This window comes from Desmodus rotundus, chromosome 9, assembly GCF_022682495.2.
Source record: "Desmodus rotundus isolate HL8 chromosome 9, HLdesRot8A.1, whole genome shotgun sequence".
Taxonomy (NCBI): domain Eukaryota; kingdom Metazoa; phylum Chordata; class Mammalia; order Chiroptera; family Phyllostomidae; genus Desmodus; species Desmodus rotundus.
In genome coordinates this window covers 74773847-74794079 of record NC_071395.1, presented here as the reverse complement: position 1 = coordinate 74794079, position 20233 = coordinate 74773847, and the positions used below count along the sequence as shown (strand labels likewise).

Below are 20233 nucleotides of genomic sequence, written 5' to 3'. Positions count from 1 at the left end.
CACCAAACCCTGCCCACCTCCACCCCGGCCACACCCTGGGAGAGCCCAAGGGGTGGGCCTTGTCTCTGCGGTCACAGCTGGCTTCGTGGACGTGTGACCTACACAGCAGCATGAAGCCCTGTGCCCAGGAAGACCTTGTGCTCGGCCTAACGTTCTGCTGTAACTGCTGCGAAAGTCTCATCTTTGACACGGGCTGCACATTTTTATTTTGCATCGAGCCCCGCGCTTTACGTGGGCGGTCCTGCCTCCAGCCCTGCGGGCAGTACCTGCGTCCCCTCCCCAGGGCAGCTGAAGAGATACGGAACCTTCGCAGTGAGTCTTCCCTCCAGAAGGTTGCAAGGGCATGGGGGAACGTGGATATTCCCTTCCCAGACATCCTGCTCCCAGGTGCAGGGCCACCCAGGTGAGTCAGGAGTTCACCCCAAACAGCCTGGCAAGGCCCCAGACAGTCTGAGCTGAGGGAAGCCTTGGGGAGGCACATTTGAGCTGGGCTCAGAGGGCAAGAAGTGGATGGCATTCCAGCGTTCGAGGAGGGGAAGGGAATAGAGTGAAAACTGGGGGAGACACAGAACCACAAGGGGCCCCTGACATGCAGACTGTAGGCCCAACCTGGCCCCAGACCAAGGTTTGAGCCCCTCCTAGCCTCAGTTTCCTCAGTGGTGACCTGTGAATTGTGATTTGTGTAGTGGAATTTGTCCCTGGGAGGGGTAGGCAGAGGCACTTCTGCTTGGTGAGCTCAGGAAGTCAGTGCCCCTCCTGCGCCTGGTTGTGGAGAAAGACAAGGGCCCCAGGCCTCTGCGGAGGTGTCCTGGGGTGGGGTGGGTGCTAGTGGTGGGCCCCAGGGGGACACTGAGCAGGAAGATGGGGGGGCATTTATGTTCCAGGAGCACAGGTGCTGCTGGTCCTCCGGTGCCCCAGGCACTCAACCTTTGTTTCTCTACCAGATTGCACGTCAGCAGGTGGGTACATAGTCCTGCCCCCACCCTTCCCCCAAGGGTCTCCCTTACCCCCAGCAGGAAAGAGGCAGAGAATGCCTGCCGGCATCAAGGGGACCCCCCAACTCTGCTTCTCCCTGCCCCACTGGAGCCTGTGAGGGAGGGATGGGGAAAGGGGCCACAGAACCTGAAGCCCACTTGTCTTGAAGGCAGGCCAAGGGGGCTTTGGCTCTGGGGACCAGGACAGAAATGTGAGCCTTGGTTTATGTATAAAATAATCACTTTGTACTCTGTAGGAGGGGAGAGGACACAGTCATTTACTCACTGCTTCCTTCTACAAATGATTTTTGCCAAAGGGGCAAAAGCTGAGTTCAAAGAACATTTCTGTCCATCAAACGCTTCTCCTATCACCTGACATGATGTGCACGGACGCTGCTCCTCCAGCCAGAAGGGAGCGGGAGGAAGTGCCCTCTAGTAACTGGCCGTTCTGAGCGACATTGTTTCTGCTCACGGGTGTGTGCAGTTGGGGCAAAGAGCCCAGGGACTCGGAGCCACCCAGCAGTGCCAACCATGAGCCAGCTGAGCACAGGCTGGGGTGGAAGGACACAGCTGTCAGAGACCCGAGGGCATCTGGAGGTTCAGCTGCCGGTGCACGGAGGGCAAAGCTGGTCCCTGCTTGGCAGACCAGATGGCACCGAGAGGGCAGGAGCCGTTTGCTTAGGACAGAGAGCCCGGGTCCAGGAACAGGCCAAGCAGAGGCAGACAGGAAGGCTGGCTCCCAGGAAAGGGGCTTCTTGCCTAGCCTCCTTCCCTTACTCCTGTCTCTCTCTCTGACCCTTCAAGTCCCTGCACATATAAACAGAAAGAGGCTTTAGCCATCCTGAGCCGACTTTGTGGAAGCGGAGCAGAGTGGCGGTGGGGGAAGCTGCCTGCCCTTGCTGCGCACAGCTGGGCCCAGATGTTCCCCTGTCCAGCCCAGCTGACCAGGTCCCAGACAAGGCACTAAGCGAGAGGTCACAGCTGGAGAAAGCGACCTCCAGGAGTCCTCTTTCAAGTACAGAGACGCCTATCACCAAGGAAATGCCCAGTCTCAAAGCAAAGGGGAGCAGGCTCCAGAATGTGCTGGTGGATTTGGGGGTGCAAGGTTTTGCATCTCTGGATGGGCTCCCAGCTCTGGCTTCTCGGCAGGCCCCTCCCAGGCCAGAGCTTCAGGGGCAAACCCCCCAGGAGGGTGCCCGAGACATGAAGTACAGAGCCCCCAGGCAGATGGGAGAGGGGGAAGTGACCCTGGGGACAGGACTGGGGGTGGCTGTTCCAGCCACAGCAGAGCCCAGTGAGCAAGCGGGCCAGCGTGGTGGCAGGGCGGGGAGTAGGGAGAATGCTTGGGCACCATCAGTCGGAGGTACACGCTGGCGATGGCACTCCACTCCCGGCACTCACTTCCGGTCTTTTTCTTCTGGAACAGAAACCAGAGAAAGTGTTAAGATGTGTGATGAGATCACATGTCCAGAATGGCCCCTCCTGACCTTCCCACCCTCCAGCTCCCCAGTGACAGCCCTACTCGCCCACAGCATCACTTAAGACGCCCCAGCCCCTCTGCCTCTCCAGGGCTGCAGCCCCACACATCCCTCCAGCAGCGGCTGCCTGAACACATTCCCCTGGATGTCCCCCGGCCTCCTGTCCTCCACAAGTTCCTTCCACCCCCAGCCCACCCTGATGCATCGTCTCTTCTTGTTTTTAGTTTCACAACCCGGCATCGTGAAATCCACACACATGACATCCTTGGCTCCTCCCCTACCCCGCACACCTGTTGACTTCACTACCCACATCTCTCCCTCTAGCTCATCCCTCTCTGCAGTTCTGCGGCCTCAAGGGCTCTCAGGCCTGCCCTCGGCCTCCATCCCATCTCACCATCACTCTCCTGCCCCTGGCATCACGCTACAAAGCCAGCCCATCAGCCCCTTTGATGGTCCCCCGCCGCCCTCAGAATAAAGCGCAAACCTGCCTCCAGTCCTGGACCCTCCTAAGTCTGTCCCCACTCAGCTTCTCCAGGCCTTCCCTGCCCTCAGCCCAGTCCGCAGGCCTCTGCCTGACAGCTGCTCAGCCACACCTGGGGAGAGCCAGGGGGTGGGGCAAGAGGATCCCTCCAACCCCTTGGGGTTGACCCAGGATCCACAATTCTCCCCAGGACACATCCCTCATAAATCACGGGGAAGCCATGAGTGTCGGGCCTCAGCCAAACTTCCCTAAAAGGCCACCAGACTGGCTTGGGAACGTAACAGGGTCCCCTCTCTCACCCATGCCCCGCCCTGCTTTAGGAGGCCCCAGGGACTGCAGCCGCACAGGGCAGAGCTGTCTGGGCTTCCAGAGATGGCAGGGCAGCACCTTTTAAAGCCAAACCTCTCCGGGACCATGGGCAGCCTCTCAGGTTGATGGTGGTAGAGGTGGTACTGTTGCCTAGGACCAGTTTACCCTGGGCTGGGACTCAGTGTCCCCTCCCCTGACCTACTCAGCACAGTTCACCAGCCCCCCTCCCATCAGTCCTGCCTCGTCCCACCCGTCCTCCATGGTCACCCCAGTCCTCCCACGCTTCTGCCCTCGGTGGCTCCCACTGCCCAGGGAATAACGTACAAGGTTGTTACCTTGGCATTGGAGGCCTCGCCTCTCCTCTAGTCTCCCCTCTCCACCCTGCACTCCAAGCTCCAGCCCCACTAGAGCTGCTAAGCCAAGCTCACCACCCCCCGCGCCGCCCCCCTCAGGCTCATTCTCCCTTCTCAAACCTCCTCTGCTTGGTCCCCACCTCTTCTGAAAACTACCCCAGCCCTGCCCCAGCCCTTGCAACTTGCCCCATCTTGCTCAGGGCCATGCTCCCTCTGCGGGGACCCAGAATCCTTCACTGCCCAACAGCCACTGCTGGACAGTGCCCAGGACACAGGCTGTCCCCATTGGCTGAGAAATTTTCTCACTTTTAAATTTTCTCAAGAAAATGTGCCAAATGAACCCCTTGGCAGCTGTGGCCACTTGGGGTAGGCTTTTGAGGAAAACAGGCTGCCGGAACTAGACACAGCCCAGAGAGGCCTGGCTCCACAGGTGCGTCACTGTGGCCAAGGCCGGCCAGAGGGCTTCCTGGAAGACCGCCCTTGGACTCCAGCCAGAGCTGGGGAAGCCCTGGCCTCCTGTGGATGGGGTTTCAGGCCACAGTTCTGTTTCCACCTTTACCTCCCCAGGAGTGTCCACAGAGGGTGGGCCAGAAGGAACCACGCAAGGGGCAGAATGCTTTGTCCGGCCCCCACCACCCCATTGGTGGGCTCCAACGGGCCTGCTTTGGCTGGGTACCCACCCCCCCACACGACAGGTCACCCTTTGGACAGACCTGTGGTGGGCCAGCTTCTCCAGAGAGAGAGAAGGACAACTGGTTTTGGCCTTTTGAATAAAATAAGACATTTGCGGCGCCCAGGAGGGCTGGCCAGCGTGGGAGATGCGGGCCGACGGGAAGTCGTGGCCCCTGTGGAATGACAGGCACAGCATCTATTTATAGCCCTCCCAAGCACCCTCCCCGGGAGCCAGGACACATTCCTGATGGAGGTGGCTCTCAGGGGCCCAGCTGCCCCAGCACAGGCCTCAGCCATTGCTGGGTCTAACCCAGGCCTTTGCAGGAGCCTGACCAAGGGGCTACTTCCTCTACTCCTCCTCCCAGGAACCAGCTTCCTCTGCTTCCTCCCTCTCAGGGCTGCTGACAGCTAGCCGATGCTCTCTGAGACCCTCTGGCAGGAGTAGGCAGGTGGACGCCATGCCCCAGGCTGCTCCTCTACACACTGCCCCCACCCCCCCACAACCCCTGCCCTTCTGCTCTCCACCCCTGGGTTAAGGCAGACCTAGAACTGTGATTTCAAAACCAGAAACCCCACCCCCTTCCCCACCCACAAGATGACACCAGAGAGTGTGGCCTGGGGGCCAGGAGGTGAGCAGCTGCCCACTCCGTGCCTGGGACACTGTCCTGAGAATGCCTGGATGAAGACGGGCCACGTGCAGAGAAGTCAGAAGCCAGGTCCCAGGAAGGGCGCAGCGAGCCTGGTCGTGCAGGGTTGGTAGCAGTGAGGAGATCGAGGCAGCGTGGCCCTGAGCAAGTGACCAGTGTTCCCACCGGTTGCCCAGTGGGCCCAGGGCCCCAACCCTTGCAGACACCTCGGGTCACAGCCACCAGAGCCCCTTCGTGTCCTCAACTGATGACCCAAGAGCACCCCCACATACAGAAGGGAGGCTGATGCCGGCACCGGCCCACTGCAGCCTGGCTGTAGAGGAGGGCAGGGTGGGAGGGGCGGGTGTTCCACTCACCATCCATGTGGTTCCGGGACAGGAACTTGAGGGCCTCATCAAGCAGGATGACCGGCAGGGATATCTGGAGCACCACCACCCACTGGCGCCCACTCAGTGGGGTCACCTGGAAAATGAGCTGCAGGGGGAGGTTTGGTTAAAGGAAAGACTGCCCAGTGCCCCACAGTCCACCTGCTTCACACACCCAGGCTGCAGTGGACTCTCCATGGGTATGTCCAAGATGCCCTTTGAGGTCCCGCCTCTAGATCTCTGTTTACCCATTTTGTCTGCCTGAAGCGCCCTCCCCAGCCCTCACCCACAGGGTCAAACCCAGGGTCCTGTCAGGAAGTGGGAGGGACTCTGTGCCCAGAGAGAGCATAGTCTTTCTTCTTGCCCCAGCCTTGGGAGATTCCCCACCTCTTCTGTTCCCCAAGTCTGGGGACTCCTGAAGTGGGGACACATAGGGACAACGGTGGCTGGCCGGGGTCCGAGCACAGGCCCCAGGCAGTGAACATCTCGGACCTCCCCCTTCCCGGTCCTCCAGGGGTTCCCATGGCAAAGGGACCCAGAGAGACCCAGCCTCTAGCCCTGGGCTGCATGTGAGAGGACTTGGACTTGGTCCCCCCAGGAGCTGGGGAAGGGGAGTAGGGCAGGGCCCTGACTCACGGGCAGGGGCGGCACAAGCAGGATGAGGAAGTGCAGGGCCATGGACATGGTCACAGCTGCCAGCAGCCAGGGGTTCAGCCAGGGTGGCATCCGCAGCAGCGACTGGTTCTCTGAGACGCTGCCAAGGGCACAGGGCGCTCACCTTGGGCCAGGATACAGGCAGCCCTGCTGTGGGCACCTACTCACCCCCTACGTGGGAGTGCAGAACCTCAGCATGTCCTTAATTGGGCCCAAGGGATGGAGCACTTCTGAGAGGTCGGTGCCACGGGAGGGGTGTGTCACTGCTGCCCACTCAGCCTCCAGGGGCCTGGACCCCCTTTCTCCCTCAAATCCAATCCTGGCCTCTCTATTTCTTCAGATCCAAATCTTCGTCTCCTTTGTCCCCTGGATCCCAATTCTGGCCCCCGACTCTTAGAACTCTCTTCCAGACCCCTCTGACCCCAATCCTGGGCACCCCTGACCCTCAGACCCCAGTCTGCGACCCCCTAGCTCTCATACTGCGATACTGGACAACTCTGACCCCAATTCTGGGCCCCACCTGACACTCAGCCCCTACTCTTAAACTTCAGCCCCCATGCCCTCACCCCCAGCTCCAGGCCCCTCTGCCCAGCTCACCTGTTGAGGGCATTGCACATTTCAATGGTCACCAGCACAGACAAGGCCATGGTCGTGGGGAAGCGCGACTCGAAAACCTCGCAGTCAATGCCAGCAAAGAGCGGGTTGTCGTCAGAGCACTTCAGGAAGTTCCTCTGCGGGTAGGGCGGTGGGGTCAGGTGGGGTCGGGAGAACAGCAGTTGGGGTGGGGGGCGCTGGTGTGCAGGGAGAAGGAAGCCTCAGTCCATCCTTGGCCCACAGCTGAGGACTCAATACAACCAGTGAGCAAAGTGCTGCCCGGGGTGGACGGAGGGAGGGGTGCTCACCCAGGATGGGGGCAGATGGCCAGCACTGTGCCAGGGAGAAGGGCAGACCGTTCTGGGACAGGGGTACAGTGGGACAGAGAGAGGAGCTGGCATTAGGCTGGGGAGGAGGGCAGGGGGCCCTGGGGCTGGGGGAGGATCCAGGCTTTACCCTGTAGGTGCACAGGGTCCCTGAGTATTGGACACTCAGGGGGTGGGGTGGGGTGGGGGTTGATTAACTGAGAACACTGAATAAGTAAACGCTTAGGAAAACCAAGCAGTAACATTAAGCTTGAGTAGAATTCACCTTTGGTGGGCAGTAGACGAGGGCTGCACGAGGTCTACTCAGCACTATTAAATTAGATAACATTCACACCTCCCTCCATCTGTGCCACTGAAACTGGCCTCTGCCAGACCGGCCTTTTGCTTCTGACAGGAACTCATGAATTGCCAGGCACCGTCTCACTGTGCAGCTTCCTCATAATCAGCAACAGGTGCTCAGGGACATCAGTAAGGAAGCGGCTCTCGCCCTGCAGCCCCGGGGGAGTTTTCTTCCCACCTGTAAACCTTGCTCACCGCACCCATTGTGCTAAGATGCTGAACCGAGGCCCCGCGTGGGGACTTGGCTTGTTCTCTGCCGCATCACGGGGCGAGTGGGAACGTGCCTGACCGTTAAACAGTGCCATCGTCCCATAACCTAAATTTGTCCTCCGGAGTCTCATCTGAACTCAGAGATCTTTCGAGCTAAGGGTTTAGAAACTGGGGCCACGTGCTGTGAAAATAAGCCTCAAAGAGAACCCTGTAAAACAACTGGCTAGCTGACCTCCATTTTCCCACACTGCTGAACTGCGGGTGAGGCAAGGCTGTCAGCCAGAAAGGGCTCTGGCACTCTCCTCTTCTCCTTCACGCTGGATGAGAAATTATAAAAGACTATGGCTTGGCTGGATTTATTTTAACAAAAAGATGGAGAGTCTTACTTAAACCAACAGTGGGGTTTTCTCCAAAAAGCAGGCCCCGGGATTTGGGACAAGAGTGTGTTTTTATTTGGTGCCGATCATAAACTTCAAACCCACCCAGCGGCCAAGGGGACCCACTGCTCTGGCCAGCTGGGCCCCGCCTTCCAGACTGCAGGGGCCTGTGCCTGCACACACTCGCCCCATGGGGCACACCTCCCGCTTGGGCGTGTGCACAGGGAAGACTGGAGCTGGATCACATCAAGGTATTTCAACAGGTCTGTTGCTCCTCTGTAAACACCCTGCCCGGCTCAGACCTTCTGGGCTGCATCTGTGAGCACCTGCCACACACGAATCATACCCAGGTCATGGGTCACAGTGAGGTCTCCTGAACCGTTTATTAGAAGGTGCTCAGGGCTAGAACCCTGTCTCACGGGGTCACCGGGAGCCCCTTTGGAAGTGGAGCCTGTTTCTTTGGGTGAAGCCACTGCTCTGCCTACTCCTTCCCTTTGCCTCCCTGGCTGTCTCCCATTTACCTTATCCTGCAAGGCCCCTTTGGGGTGCATGAACTTAATCAACACTCCATAGCTCTTGCCCTGTGCCGTAATGGTCTACACACTTTACAAGTACTGCCTCGGTTCATCCTCCCAACAGCTCTGTGAGATAGGGCCTAGTATGTGTTTTACAGGAGGAAACTCACAGAGAGGTTAAGTAGCCTGTCCAAAGTCACACAGCTCGTCAGTGGAGAACTAGTGTGTGAGCCTGGGCTGGGCCCAGGCTCCACGCTCTGAACCACTCTGCTGCCTTTTGGCAGCTTATTCTAGGAACCATGGGGCTCTGGGCTCCTCTCCCAAAACGCCAACGACTAGAGCGGAAAGTTCTACCCTAAGTCTAACTCTTGACCAGCTCTGAGTCCCACAGCCACCTGCCTTTTCCCTGCTGACGCCCGCCTCAGTGTGAAACGTGACTGCCCACGTCCACGGCTCTCCCCCACCAGACTGCAGCCCTTCGCAGAGACCCGGCCTGCTCAGTCACGGCCACAGCCCCAGTAATCAGTGCCCGGCACACCGTCGGTGCCCGACAGCCATTGCTTGACCAAGTGGATGAGAGATGGGGTGACCTGAGGATGTTGGGGACTGTTGGCACCAAGGGGACTGGGGAAGGACTGGTGGTGTGCACCTGGCATGACACCCAGGTGTCTGGCTTGGCTGACAGGCAGGTGGTGAAACTGGGATGGGGTGAGGTAGAGAGATCATCTGGAGGAAAGGTGGCCGACTGGATTTGGGACTTGGTGAGGGTAATGGATCTGTGGGGTGTTCCAGAGGAGACAGCCAGCTGGATACAAGGGGCTGGGGTCAGGTGGGCAGTAGGGCAGGTGCTCAGAGAGTCGGGATCTGCAGGATGAAGGATGAGGAATAAAGACGGGGCTGGAAGAAGGCAGCATGGGACGGTCAGCAAGCCCCATCTCCACGCCGATGCTCCCACTGGCGTGAGATTAGCAGAGGTGCCTGAGGCTGGCCTGTGCGGCTGCTGGGTGCTGGGGGCACCAGCCTCTGGGGTGACAGCTGGGCCCATGCCCTGCACTGCTGCCAAGAGGGAGAACCCCAGGCACTTGAGGGCTGATGGGGGCCAGGAAAGCGTCCCCAAGCGGCCTGAACCCAAATGCAAGTCCTGAAGAGCCCGGAGATCACAGGCCCCCAGGAGGCAGCCAGCCCTCCCTCTGTCCTCAGGCAGTCCCCTGACACTGGCGGGAGGGGGTGGGGGGGGCGGGGAGTCAGGGCCCTTCCCTCAAGTTCTCCTGTCTGTGAGAAAGTGGCAACGGCGGGTGCTCTCAGAAGAACACCCTGCGTCCCTGCAGCTCTTGGCTTTTAAACGAGAAAAACCCACACCTGGCTTTGCTGGAACTGCTGGGAAGGCTCTTATAAGCCAAGGAGATAGTCTGGCTGCTCAGGCAGAGGGACAGATGGACAGACCGCGGTTGAGGGGTCTCCTTGCTGGCTTCCAGAGCTGTGCTGCACTAAGACAGACCCTTGGAAGGCACCTGTCAGCCAGGTGACTTCAAAAGGTCAGTGGGTCCCTTCCCTGAGAAACACGCTGGTTACGGGGTTGGAGGAAGCCTGGCAGATCCTGGCTTCCTCCATTTGACCCTCTGCCTGAAGTTCCAGCATTTAGGGGTTCAATGTTTCAGGGGTTCCTCAATAAAGGTAAAACACCTGAGGCAGTTATGCCCGTTTGTCCCCCCTAACTAAATGACTGGGAGAGGGTGTAGCCTCTTGTCTGGCTCGGGGGCTGGGCGCCTCTCTCTAGGTGTCCTGTGGTTTCTGAGCTTGGCTCCTCAGGTGGTGAGTATCTGTGGGTGTGAATGGGGGTGGGGAGAGACAGCCGTGGGCCAACCATGGGGCTCTGGACCCTTTCCCCTGAAATTCCAAGTTGGCTGAGTTCTACCTCAGAAACCACCCCACCAGGCCCCCTGGCCGGTCCATGCTCACCAGCTGGTAGAAGGTGATGTGCGGTCCCTCGGCGTCATACAGGAACCACCAGGTGGCAGCAGCCACCGTGGCCAGGCCCACATACACTGCAGGGAGGGCAGGAGGAAACCAGCTACAATGGGCAACTGTGGTTCTCTGGCATCCACTTCCCCTTCCTAACAGTTCCCTGAGTTTCTGTCGGGAAACCACCCTCTTCCTCTCTAGGCCATAGGTGGGCCCTGATCGGCAATCAGTCAGTCACACCGTGGCCACAGCGATTGACTAAGAGATAAGCAGGTAACACAATCTGGGCCAATGAGAACAGGCCTGCCACTTTCATCACACAATGAAGGAGTGGTATAATACAGGCCCTTTCTTCTGCGGAATTTGGGATTGTAATGGAGTAAGCAGGAAGGCTGCAGCTGCAACAGCCTTCTGCCACCACAGGAGGCACCTGCTTGAGCATGGAGCTGAGGCAGAGCCAAAACATGCCAGTGCCGCTGCCTGAGGCCCGGACCCAGCCATGCCTGAGGCATGCTCTAGTGTCCTCAGTTAATGAGTCCACACCGTTTCTTTTGGCATAAGCCAGGCTGAGTCATACTGTCTGCAGTTTGCAAGCCTAACTGATACAGGGTCTTCAGAAACTCCACTGAGGGCTACCCGCCCCCCGCCCCACCTCTGCCCCCCAGCATACCTCCAATAGCCAGATAGCGAAAGAAGAGCCAACCACTGATGAGGGCCTCACGAGGGTTGCGGGGCAGCTTCTCCATGATGTCCAGGTCTGGTGGGTTGAAGCCCAGGGCCGTGGCAGGCAGGCCATCTGTCACCAGGTTGACCCAGAGCAGCTGCACAGGGATCAGGGCTTCGGGCAGGCCCAGAATTGCCGTGAGGAAGATGCTGGAACCAGAGTCATAGGGTCCAGCCCCCGCAAACGGAGGGTCCAGCTCCTGCTCTCCTCAGCAGCCCTGCCTCGCTCTGCTTGTTCTGATGTATGTGCACGAGTAAGGAGTGTGTGCACGAGCGTGAGGGCTGTGTGCACAGCTCTGCCTCACACCAGGCCACCCCTGCCTCCCCAGCCCCAGCTCTGGAGCCTGGACGTACCTGCTCTCTGGGCCTCTCCTGTGTAGGACACAGTCCTCTCTAGGGCATACGCATGTGGGCGGAGCATGCCCAAGCACATACATACTTGTCCACAGACACGAGCAAAAACCTTGCACGGGCCACACAATCCCACAAACACAGGCCAGCACCTGTACACTTGCCCCAACCTGTACGAGTGCAGAGATGCAGAATTCACACATGTCCAGGCAAACGCGTGCTCACCATCCCCCACAGCTGTCTCTCGCATTCGAACCTAAGTGTGTATACAGTTGCACACCTGCACAAACCCTCTGTGCTTGTACTCAAGCCCAAAGATGCAACAGAACACACATGCACACACACTTCTCAATCGGGCACACACAGCATGTGCACGTACGCTGTGTGCGCACTGCAGGGACACACGCAAACACACTGCTGCCCAAAGGCAGGGCCAGTTCTCCCACCACGCGTGACTCTGAAAGCAGGAAGGTTAGGGCTGGAGGGATGATAAGGGGCTTTTCAGGCATATCCTTGGGGACTGAGGTTCATCAGGCCCTAGGGAGAGATAAGGCAGGCCCTTCCTGGCCCACCCAAGGTGGGGTTCTGTAAGGCCCCAGCCAGGGCAAGTCACGTGCTCCTCTGTCCCCGCAGTCCCACCCCAGGAACAGGCATTTCCCTGCTCTCAGAGATGCGAGCTGGTCCAGAGGGCTGGGGAGGGAGGATGCAGGGCCTCACCAGACAACCTCGCCGACATTCGAGGAGATGAGGTAGCGGATGAATTGCTTCATGTTGCTGTAGATGGCCCGGCCTTCCTCCACCGCAGCCACAATGGAGGCGAAGTTGTCATCTGACAGTACCATCTCCGCCGCTGACTTGGCCACCGCTGTGCCAGACCCCATGGCAATACCAATCTCGGCTTTCTTCAGGGCTGGGGCGTCATTCACCCCGTCTCCAGTCTGAAGGTCGGGTTATGTGGGTTCACACCTGGAAAGCTCCCTTTTACCTCCCCAGCACCCCTCAACCCAGCCTATCCCTGAGCTTGGGGGCGTGCCAAAGGAAGCAGCCAGCTGAACAGAACAAATGGTGAGGTCAAGAGCTTAGAAATCAGACTGGGGATGAGGCTAAAGGGAGGCCAAGGAACGTAGACAAGGACAAAGTTGGGGAGCAGATCAAAGAAGATGGAGAGGTGGGAATGGGCATGAGGGTGGGTGAACGATGAGGGCGGGGATGGAATTTAGTTTGAATGTAGAGTTGAAGATAAAATTGATGTTAGGGACAAAGTTAAGGTAAAGTCAGGAATGAGGTCAAAAGTTTTGGCCCAGGAGAAGGACTAGGTAGGTATTGCAGTCAAGGCAAAATTGGAGACAAGGTGAAGGTCAGGGTCAAGACTAGACTCAGGCCCTGGCTGGTGTGGCTCAGCGGACTGAGTGCTGGCCTGTGAACCAAAGGGTGGCTGGTTCAACTCCCAGTCAGGGCACATGCCTGGGTTGTAGGCCAGGTCCCCAGTAGGGGGCACATGAGAGGCAACCACACATTGATGTTTCTCTCCCTCTTTCTCCCTCCCTTCCCCTCTGTCTAAAAATGAATAGATAGAAGCTTTTAAAAAAGTAAATAAATGAAGTGAAGGGAAAGGACTGGGTTAGACTGAATGTCAAAATTCGTAACAGAGGTCAGGTCAGGGGTGAGGTCTAGGTCAAAAGTGAGATCGACGTTGATGAATAGATCAGCAATTAAGAATGACACAGAATGTGATTAAAAAAAAAAAAGAATGAGACAGAACAAAACCAGCCCAAACCAAATGTCCATCCTCAGGTGACTGAACGCATTGTGGCATACTCACGCAATGGCACGCTGCCCAACAATTAAAAAAGCCATCACCTCCTGGCACCCACAGCAGCACGGATAACTCTCAGAAAGAAGCCAGGCACCAAAGAGTGCGTACTGTATGATTCCATTCACTGAAAATCTAGGACAGGCAAACTACTTTTGGTGGAAAAAATCAGAACAGCAGCTACCTTATGGAGAGGGCCTGAGGGGCAGGAGCAGGAGACGGGTGGCTGACGGCAATGCTCCCGACCCTAGTAAGGGTTTGAGTGACCCAGGGAAGTCATTGGTCACAAGACTTCAAATGAATGGCATGCTAAAAATGTGTGCATTTCATTGCATGTAAGTTTTACCTCAAAAAGGAGAAAAACAGACCCGCAAACACTGCTCTGCAGTCTGCTTTCTAAAGTGCGCGAGGGGGAGTGTCCTGGTGTCTACAACTTTGAGCTGCATTTGAGAACAGACGAAATCAGGATGGACAGACGGACAGGTATATGGTGGAGCGATCACGACAAAGTGTTATTTGCAGAATCTAGATTGCGGGTACATAGGCACTCACTATAAAACTATTTCAATTTCTCTTTGTGTTTGAGATGTTTTGTAACAAAATGTTGGAAACGTAGAAGGAAGCAGAGGCAGGGGCTCGTGGGCGGCCCTTTCTAAGCCCATGGCAAGTGCTCCTGACGCCTCCCCACGGCCCCAGGCTCCCACCTCGTGGCCTCACCATGGCAGTGATCTCGTTGAAGGACTGCAGGTTCTCCACAATGCGGGACTTGTGCGCAGGTTCCACACGGGCAAAGCAGCGGGCCGTGCGACAGGCGTGGCGCTGCTGCTCGGGGCTGAGGTCATCGAATTCGCGGCCTGTGTAGGCCTTGCCCGCCACGTCCTCCGTGTCCTTGAAGATGCCGAGCCGACGGCAGATAGCCACTGCCGTGCCTTTGTTGTCCCCCGTGATCATGACCACACGGATGCCGGCCTGGCGGCAGCGTGCAATACAAGCCGCCACCTCAGGCCGCGGAGGGTCCAACATGCCCACGCAGCCCACGAAAGTCAGGTTGGTCTGCAGGGAGGGGCAGATGCAAGTAGGGCTGGAGCCCATTCTCAACTCGCTGCCTCCCCAGCAGCTGCAGGCGACCTGTGCTCCCAGCCCTGCGGCCCCGCCCCGGCACCCACCTCGTACTGTACGAACTTGCTGCAGTCATCCAGCTGCATGTCTTCCTTCCTCGGGGGCGCATCCCGGGTGGCCAGTGCCAGGCAGCGCAGCGTGTCCGAGCCTGAGCCCCAGTCCCGGATCTTGGCTAGGATCTGCTCCCTGGCGGTGGCGTTCAGAGGTACTGTGCGGCTCCCCACTCGGACTGAGCTACAGCGTTCGATCACACTCTCAGGAGCTCCCTGCAGCATGGGGGCAGGGGCAATTCTGTCAGTCAGGACTCCTCCCCTACCTCCTGTTCAGTGGAGGAAACTGAGGCCCAGGTACAGGGAAAGGCCACCCAAGGAGACACACAACAAAGCACGGCCCAGATCCATTGTTTGAAAGCTCAGAGTAGTAACCAAGTGGGTCTCACTGTGAGGAAACCCAAAGGGAATGGGGCGGGGGCGGGTTATGGTTAGCCAGGGGGTGGCACCCTCCCCCCACCAGCCTGCGCTGAGAAGACTGCTGCAGCATGTTAGGGGTCAGAGTGGGGGTGGCAGCCCCCCTGCAGGTCCTGCCTGCCTGCTGGCCTGGTGCTACCGGGATCCCAATTCCGGACAAGGCTCAGCAGCAGGAGGCAGGCTGGGCCCTGCCTGGGCACCAGAAGTGGAGCGATGCTCAGGGTGAGGTGGGTGTGGCTCTGGGAAGGTGGTCTTGGGGGTGGCAGGCTCCTCAGGGGCCTCAAGGTATCCCCTCGGCCCTCACCCCACGCCTGGGCATAACCTTTGCCCATTCCATCGGTGCCCACTCTCTTTCCGCAGCAGGCACTGCTGAGTTTTCAAAGCAGCCCAAGCTCCCCATACAGGAGCCTGTCATTCCACTTGCGGGGTGGAGTTAGGGCCATGATGCCTACTCCAAAGCAGCAACAGGGGGTGCTGGGGGCAGAGGTCTGGATAGGGCCGGTCCCTTCCCTCTCTGGGAAGGAACACAAAGCACCGAAGACGGCACCAACCACCTCAGCACCCCAGTCGGAGGCAAAGGGCTTTTGACAGCTTCTAGCCTACCCCTGCTATTCAGATGGGGAGACTGAGACCCACAGAGGAGAATGGGTGACCCCGAGATCATGTGGTGAGGCAGTGCCTTTCAGCACAGAGCTGGGACCAGGGCAAGGAAGGGGCAGGCCTCAGCTCCTGTCCCTGGCTTCACCTCCACCAAGTCTGGATCCTGCTCCTGGTCTCTGGGGCAGGCTGACCTCCCTCATTCTGGACTCACTGCTTTCACAGTGGGCCTTAGTCCCCCACAGCTGCGGTCTCTGGCTCTTCTGAGGACTGGAGACCAGGGACCCCAGGGACCCCAGCTGTGCAGAGGCCCCAGGCCAGTCAGGCAGGTCCCACCTTCACAAACATCTTGCTACCCTGGGCAGCCAGGCCCGGGCGGGTTGGTGTGCAGTACACCGACATCGACTTCCGGTCTCGGGAGAACTCCAGGGTGAACTCCTTCCGCATCAGCTGGTTGATGACCTGTGGGGCCCAGTGGGTCAGGGCAGAGCCAGGGACTCTCACTGCTTTCTCCCCAGACACTCAGCCCCATAAAGAGCCTCTTGCTCCCTGTGGGATGGTATCTCTCCTCCTCTAACCCTGGCGTCGAGGCCTCCATCTCCCTCTCCAGCCCCAGAGATGCCCAGAAGTTGCTAATTCCCGACCACACTGTGCACTTCCCAACTCCAAGTCTTCGACTGTACTGTCTTTTCCTCTTTTCCTCCTAGCCAAGCATCACCAGGGTCAGAGGCCCTTCCTTCTCCCAGAAGCCTCCCAAGACTTCGTTCTCCTCTCTCCCTTCTCCAAGTGCCCCCCCAAGGCCCAGCCATGTGACCTGGGCCTAAGCCCCCCGCCCTGCTCACCGCGTTGCAGGCACCAGCTCGCTCCACCCGGGACAGGGTCTGCAGGTTGGTGTCGAACACGTTCATCTTCTCCACCAGGCAAATCAGGGCCGTCTCCGTGGCCTCTCCCACCTTCTCATACACACCCTTGGCCTGGTGGGGCCCAGGGTACAAGGAGTGAGGGGCAGGGTGGCTCCCAGAGGGGTTCCCAGCCTCACCTCCCACTCACTTCCTGTCCCCTGGAGCTCCCTCTGCCAGTTACCTGCAACCCCTTTTGCACCAGACCCGTGGGCCCTTCCCAGCACAGCTAACCTGGGTCTGGGTGGTGTCTGGCACTGATGCACACCTTCCCTTCCACCCTCCCTCCCCCAGACGCCAATGACCACGCACCCTCCCTGCCCTCTGCCTCACTCTTCGCTGGCTCCTTCTCAGCCTCCTGCCCCAGATTCCTTCCTTGTTCCACACCCCGCTGTCTGGATTCTGCTCCTTTCCTCCCACCTTCTCTCCCTGAGGTCTCCAGTGCCCCTGTCTCCACCGCTTTTCACGTGCTCAGGACTGCCAGTGCCCAGCCTGCAGGGTCCTCTTTCCTGAGCTCCCAGCTCACCTGTCCAATTGCTGCCTGTTGGACTTTGCTCTCTGGGAACCTGCAGGCCACCTTTCCTCTCCTTATATTTGCCACTTTAGTGACAGACCCAGCCAGCAGAGCAACCAGAGGCTACCCAGCCCTCCACCCTCTTTTTCATCTGACCAGCTACCAAGCCTCAGGATTTGGGCTCCTTAAGTCTCTCTCCAACCCATGCCTTCTCCCACCTTCCTGAGGCCCCAGCCAGCACCTCTCTGGCCTGAGTGACCACACACGGCTCCCTGGCTCCTGTCTTGCCCTGTCTGTTCCATCCTCCACACAGGAGCCCGGGTGATATTTGTCCATGTAAATCTGACCACGTCGCCCCCTTGCTTAAAATCCTTCAGCGGCTATCTGCTGGCCTCAGCTTGGCATTGGGCCTGACCTGGTGCGGCCATGTCCTTCCCCTCAGACGGGAGCATCGTCCTGCATGCTCCACTCCCCTGCTCCAGCCACAGGGAAGAGCATTCCCCACCTAAATCACACCAGGCTGGTGTGGGCTGTTGGCCTTCTCTGGGCTGTGAACACCCTCCCTAGTCCTGCCCCCCAAGGCACCCTTGGCCCTTCAGCCCCTCACATTTCAGTCCCCCGCAGTCCAAGAGCCCCAGGGCAGGGTTCCAAACTCAGTCGAGAAAGCCAGAGGGTGGAAATGGGGGAAAGGGTGGCAGTGGGGGGAAGGGACAGGGGTGGCAGTGCTCCTGGGGTGTGCCACTCCAAAAGGGCAGGTACCACCCATCCTGGGAGCTTTGAGATTCTGGAGGAAGGGTCTGCCCTGGGAGCTTGGATACTAGGGAGTTCATAAAAGGGGCCCACCTCGTTGTAGTCCAGTGCGGAGTCGTTGCACAGGGCACAGATGGTCGCCAGCTCCACCAGCCCATCGAACTGTGCACAGCGCACCGGCTGCTCTCCCTGCAGCCTGAGGAGCCAGGCGGTCAGTAGGAGGGCCTTGGCCCTGCCCCTGGGATGTGCCCAGCCTTATGGCCCCACCCCCAAGAGCCCTGGCCAATTGACAACTCTCAGAGCTATCCTGCGTAGCCCTGCCCACCAAGAAACCCCCGACCACCAGCGCCCCCTCACCCCCACACTCACACTTGGCCCTCTGGGGTGTAGGTGGTGCCAGAGATGGTGAACTCGTGCAAACGGCAGGTGCCAGCCTCTGCCTCGGCTACCACGAACATCTGGGGATGGAGAGCACAGGGGCATGCTGAGGGGGACCCTCACCTCCCTCTTTGCTGGGCAGCAAGTCTGAATAAAGCCTGACCCCAGGCTGGGGTCCGGTGGGCCTCACTGGAGCCACCGGCCTCCCTTCTCAGGGGGTCACAAAGGTGTGGTGTAAGAGTAGAGTCCAGGCTGAGGCTGGACCCCTCTGCTCTGCCCAGGTGTGTCCAGTTCAGACTTGTCTGTTTACTCTTGACCCCTGAGGGGTTTACAGCAAACTCTTCAATGTTCTGGGGAGAGCTTTGAGCTGGACAGAGCCCTGAGCTGGGGTGGGAAGCCTGGGTCCTTGCCCATCTTGCAGGGTGACCCCTGGCTGAGCGCCTGAGCCTGTTTCTCCACTGGTAACTCGGGGAGAAAGTGGGATCAGCATCCAGCTGCCCCTCCTTTCCCTTCGAGGGGGTGAGTTCCCAGCCTCCAAGGGAGGAAATCATACCTTATTCTGGGGCACAGACACCTCGTGCCCAAAGGGGTCTGCCAATAGTGAGCTCTCGTCTGCAGGGCCTGCTGGATCACCAGCCCCCACCTGCATCTCACAGGTGGGGGGCCTCCCCTCCCAGGGTAGCCCATTTCCTGTCTGTCAGCCAGCTCTGCCAGGGAGACAGTTCTTGCTTCCTGGCAGCTGCCTCTCTGCACATTCCCAAACCAATGGCCAGCCCAGCACCCAGCAGGTGCTCGATAAATGTCCCTTCCTTTACACTCTCCCCCCTGCTTTGGGGGGCAGCCCTCAGCTGCACAGGCCAAGATGTCAGGTTTCTTAGCCCATCATCCAGCATGTGAGACCTCCATGACTTCCCTGCACTATGCTTTCCACGTCTTTATTTCAGCCAAGAGCCACTCTGCTCAAACAAAGCCCATCTAGGGATTTTATCAGGTTAGGGGCTGCAGAGCCGTCAAGCTGCTGGTGTCCCCTCCCCTGCGGCAGCCTCTGATGGGCTTCGATGAGTTCAGATGCAGAGCCTGGGTTTCCAAGGCCTAGGGGCAGATTGTGGGAGTGGGGGTGGGACGGGAGTGAGGCAGGGAGTCTCAATGAGTGGGAAATGCACAACCTTCACCAACACCCCACCCGTCCCTCTGCCCTTGGGTCTGCTGGAGTCTCAGCCAGAATCCCTGAAGCCTGTGGGCAGCGGGCCCAGGATCTGGGATCGAGTACAGGGAATAAATAATTCCTGCCCTGATTCCTCCTAGGTCACTGGAGCTGGCATATCTGATGACAGGCATTGACCAGAGAGTCAGGGTAGAGCAGGACAAAACCTGGGTCCAGGCCCAGCTGGCTCAGATGCCTCAAGGCTGTACTTGAACCTTCTCCTGTATCCTTTAGGGTTACCTGGCAGGGCTTACACATCCAAACTTCAGATGAGGTAACTGAGGTTCACAGGTGGACAATGGCTGCCAGGACCCTACAGTGACCCGCGGGGTCTTAGTGACACATGTCCAGCCAGGCTTTGCTGCTCTGCCCCATGAAAACCTGAGTCTGTTCCCCAGCACAGGGCGGCCTACAGGTTCCCTCCTCCATCCTCAGCCAAGAAGGAGTCAGGGCGAGACCCAGAGGAAGAAGCCCAGCCTGCCGGGCATCGCACAGCAACGGCAGGGGACCCCAGCCACCTGCAGACACTCACCCGGCAGACAGACATCTGATTGGTGGTGAGTGTGCCTGTCTTGTCGGAGCAGATGACCGAGGTGCAGCCCAGGGTCTCCACGGAGGGCAGGCTCCGCACGATGGCGTTCTTGCGCGCCATGCGCCGCGTGCCCAGCGCCAGGCATGTAGTGATGACGGCAGGGAGGCCCTCGGGGATGGCGGCCACAGCCAGGGCCACGGCAATCTTGAAGTAGTACACGGCGCCTCGGAGCCAGGAGCCGCCGTGTGCGGGGTCGGCGAAGTGACCGATGTTGATGACCCACACGGCCACGCAGATCACAGAGATGGCGTGGGACAGCTGCCGCCCAAACTCATCCAGTTTCTGCTGCAGCGGCGTCCGCTCTGGCTCCACGGCCGCCATCTGGCTCCGGATCTTACCCAGCTCCGTGTGCAGGCCTGTGGCCACCGCCACGCCCACTGCCTTGCCCGATGCGATGTTGGTGCCCTGGCCAAGGGGAAGAGCTGTTTACCACCTGGGCAAGGGCCGGTACCCCTGGCTCCTTCAGGCCAGGGTAGGGCTCTTATCCCCCTGCCTGGCTCTCTTTTCCTCCGTGTCGCTTAGTGCTCCTGGACTCCTGCAGCCACGTGGTACTGAGCTATTGCTCTCACC

The 20233-nt window shown here is 58.9% G+C and overlaps 1 protein-coding gene across 2 annotated transcripts in view; it reads right to left on the bottom strand.

Moving 5' to 3' along the window:
* Positions 1 to 896: 896 nt before the first annotated feature.
* Positions 897 to 20233, bottom strand: part of ATP2A3 (ATPase sarcoplasmic/endoplasmic reticulum Ca2+ transporting 3) — a 33467-nt gene continuing 14130 nt past the window's right edge. The window contains exons 8-21 of one of the 2 annotated variants that reach the window (XM_024564591.4): positions 19604 to 20068; positions 17859 to 17947; positions 17583 to 17685; positions 16169 to 16300; positions 15663 to 15788; positions 14310 to 14528; positions 13861 to 14196; positions 12048 to 12268; positions 10927 to 11129; positions 10254 to 10339; positions 6531 to 6664; positions 5916 to 6033; positions 5271 to 5388; positions 897 to 2391 (exon numbers count right to left, since the gene is read on the bottom strand). In XM_024564591.4, coding sequence (XP_024420359.2) covers positions 2372 to 2391; positions 5271 to 5388; positions 5916 to 6033; positions 6531 to 6664; positions 10254 to 10339; positions 10927 to 11129; positions 12048 to 12268; positions 13861 to 14196; positions 14310 to 14528; positions 15663 to 15788; positions 16169 to 16300; positions 17583 to 17685; positions 17859 to 17947; positions 19604 to 20068 — 2370 coding nt within the window. In that variant the 3' untranslated portion in view covers positions 897 to 2371. The remainder of the gene's footprint in view (positions 2392 to 5270; positions 5389 to 5915; positions 6034 to 6530; positions 6665 to 10253; positions 10340 to 10926; positions 11130 to 12047; positions 12269 to 13860; positions 14197 to 14309; positions 14529 to 15662; positions 15789 to 16168; positions 16301 to 17582; positions 17686 to 17858; positions 17948 to 19603; positions 20069 to 20233) is intronic. The other variant, XM_024564592.4, reaches the window with a different exon arrangement.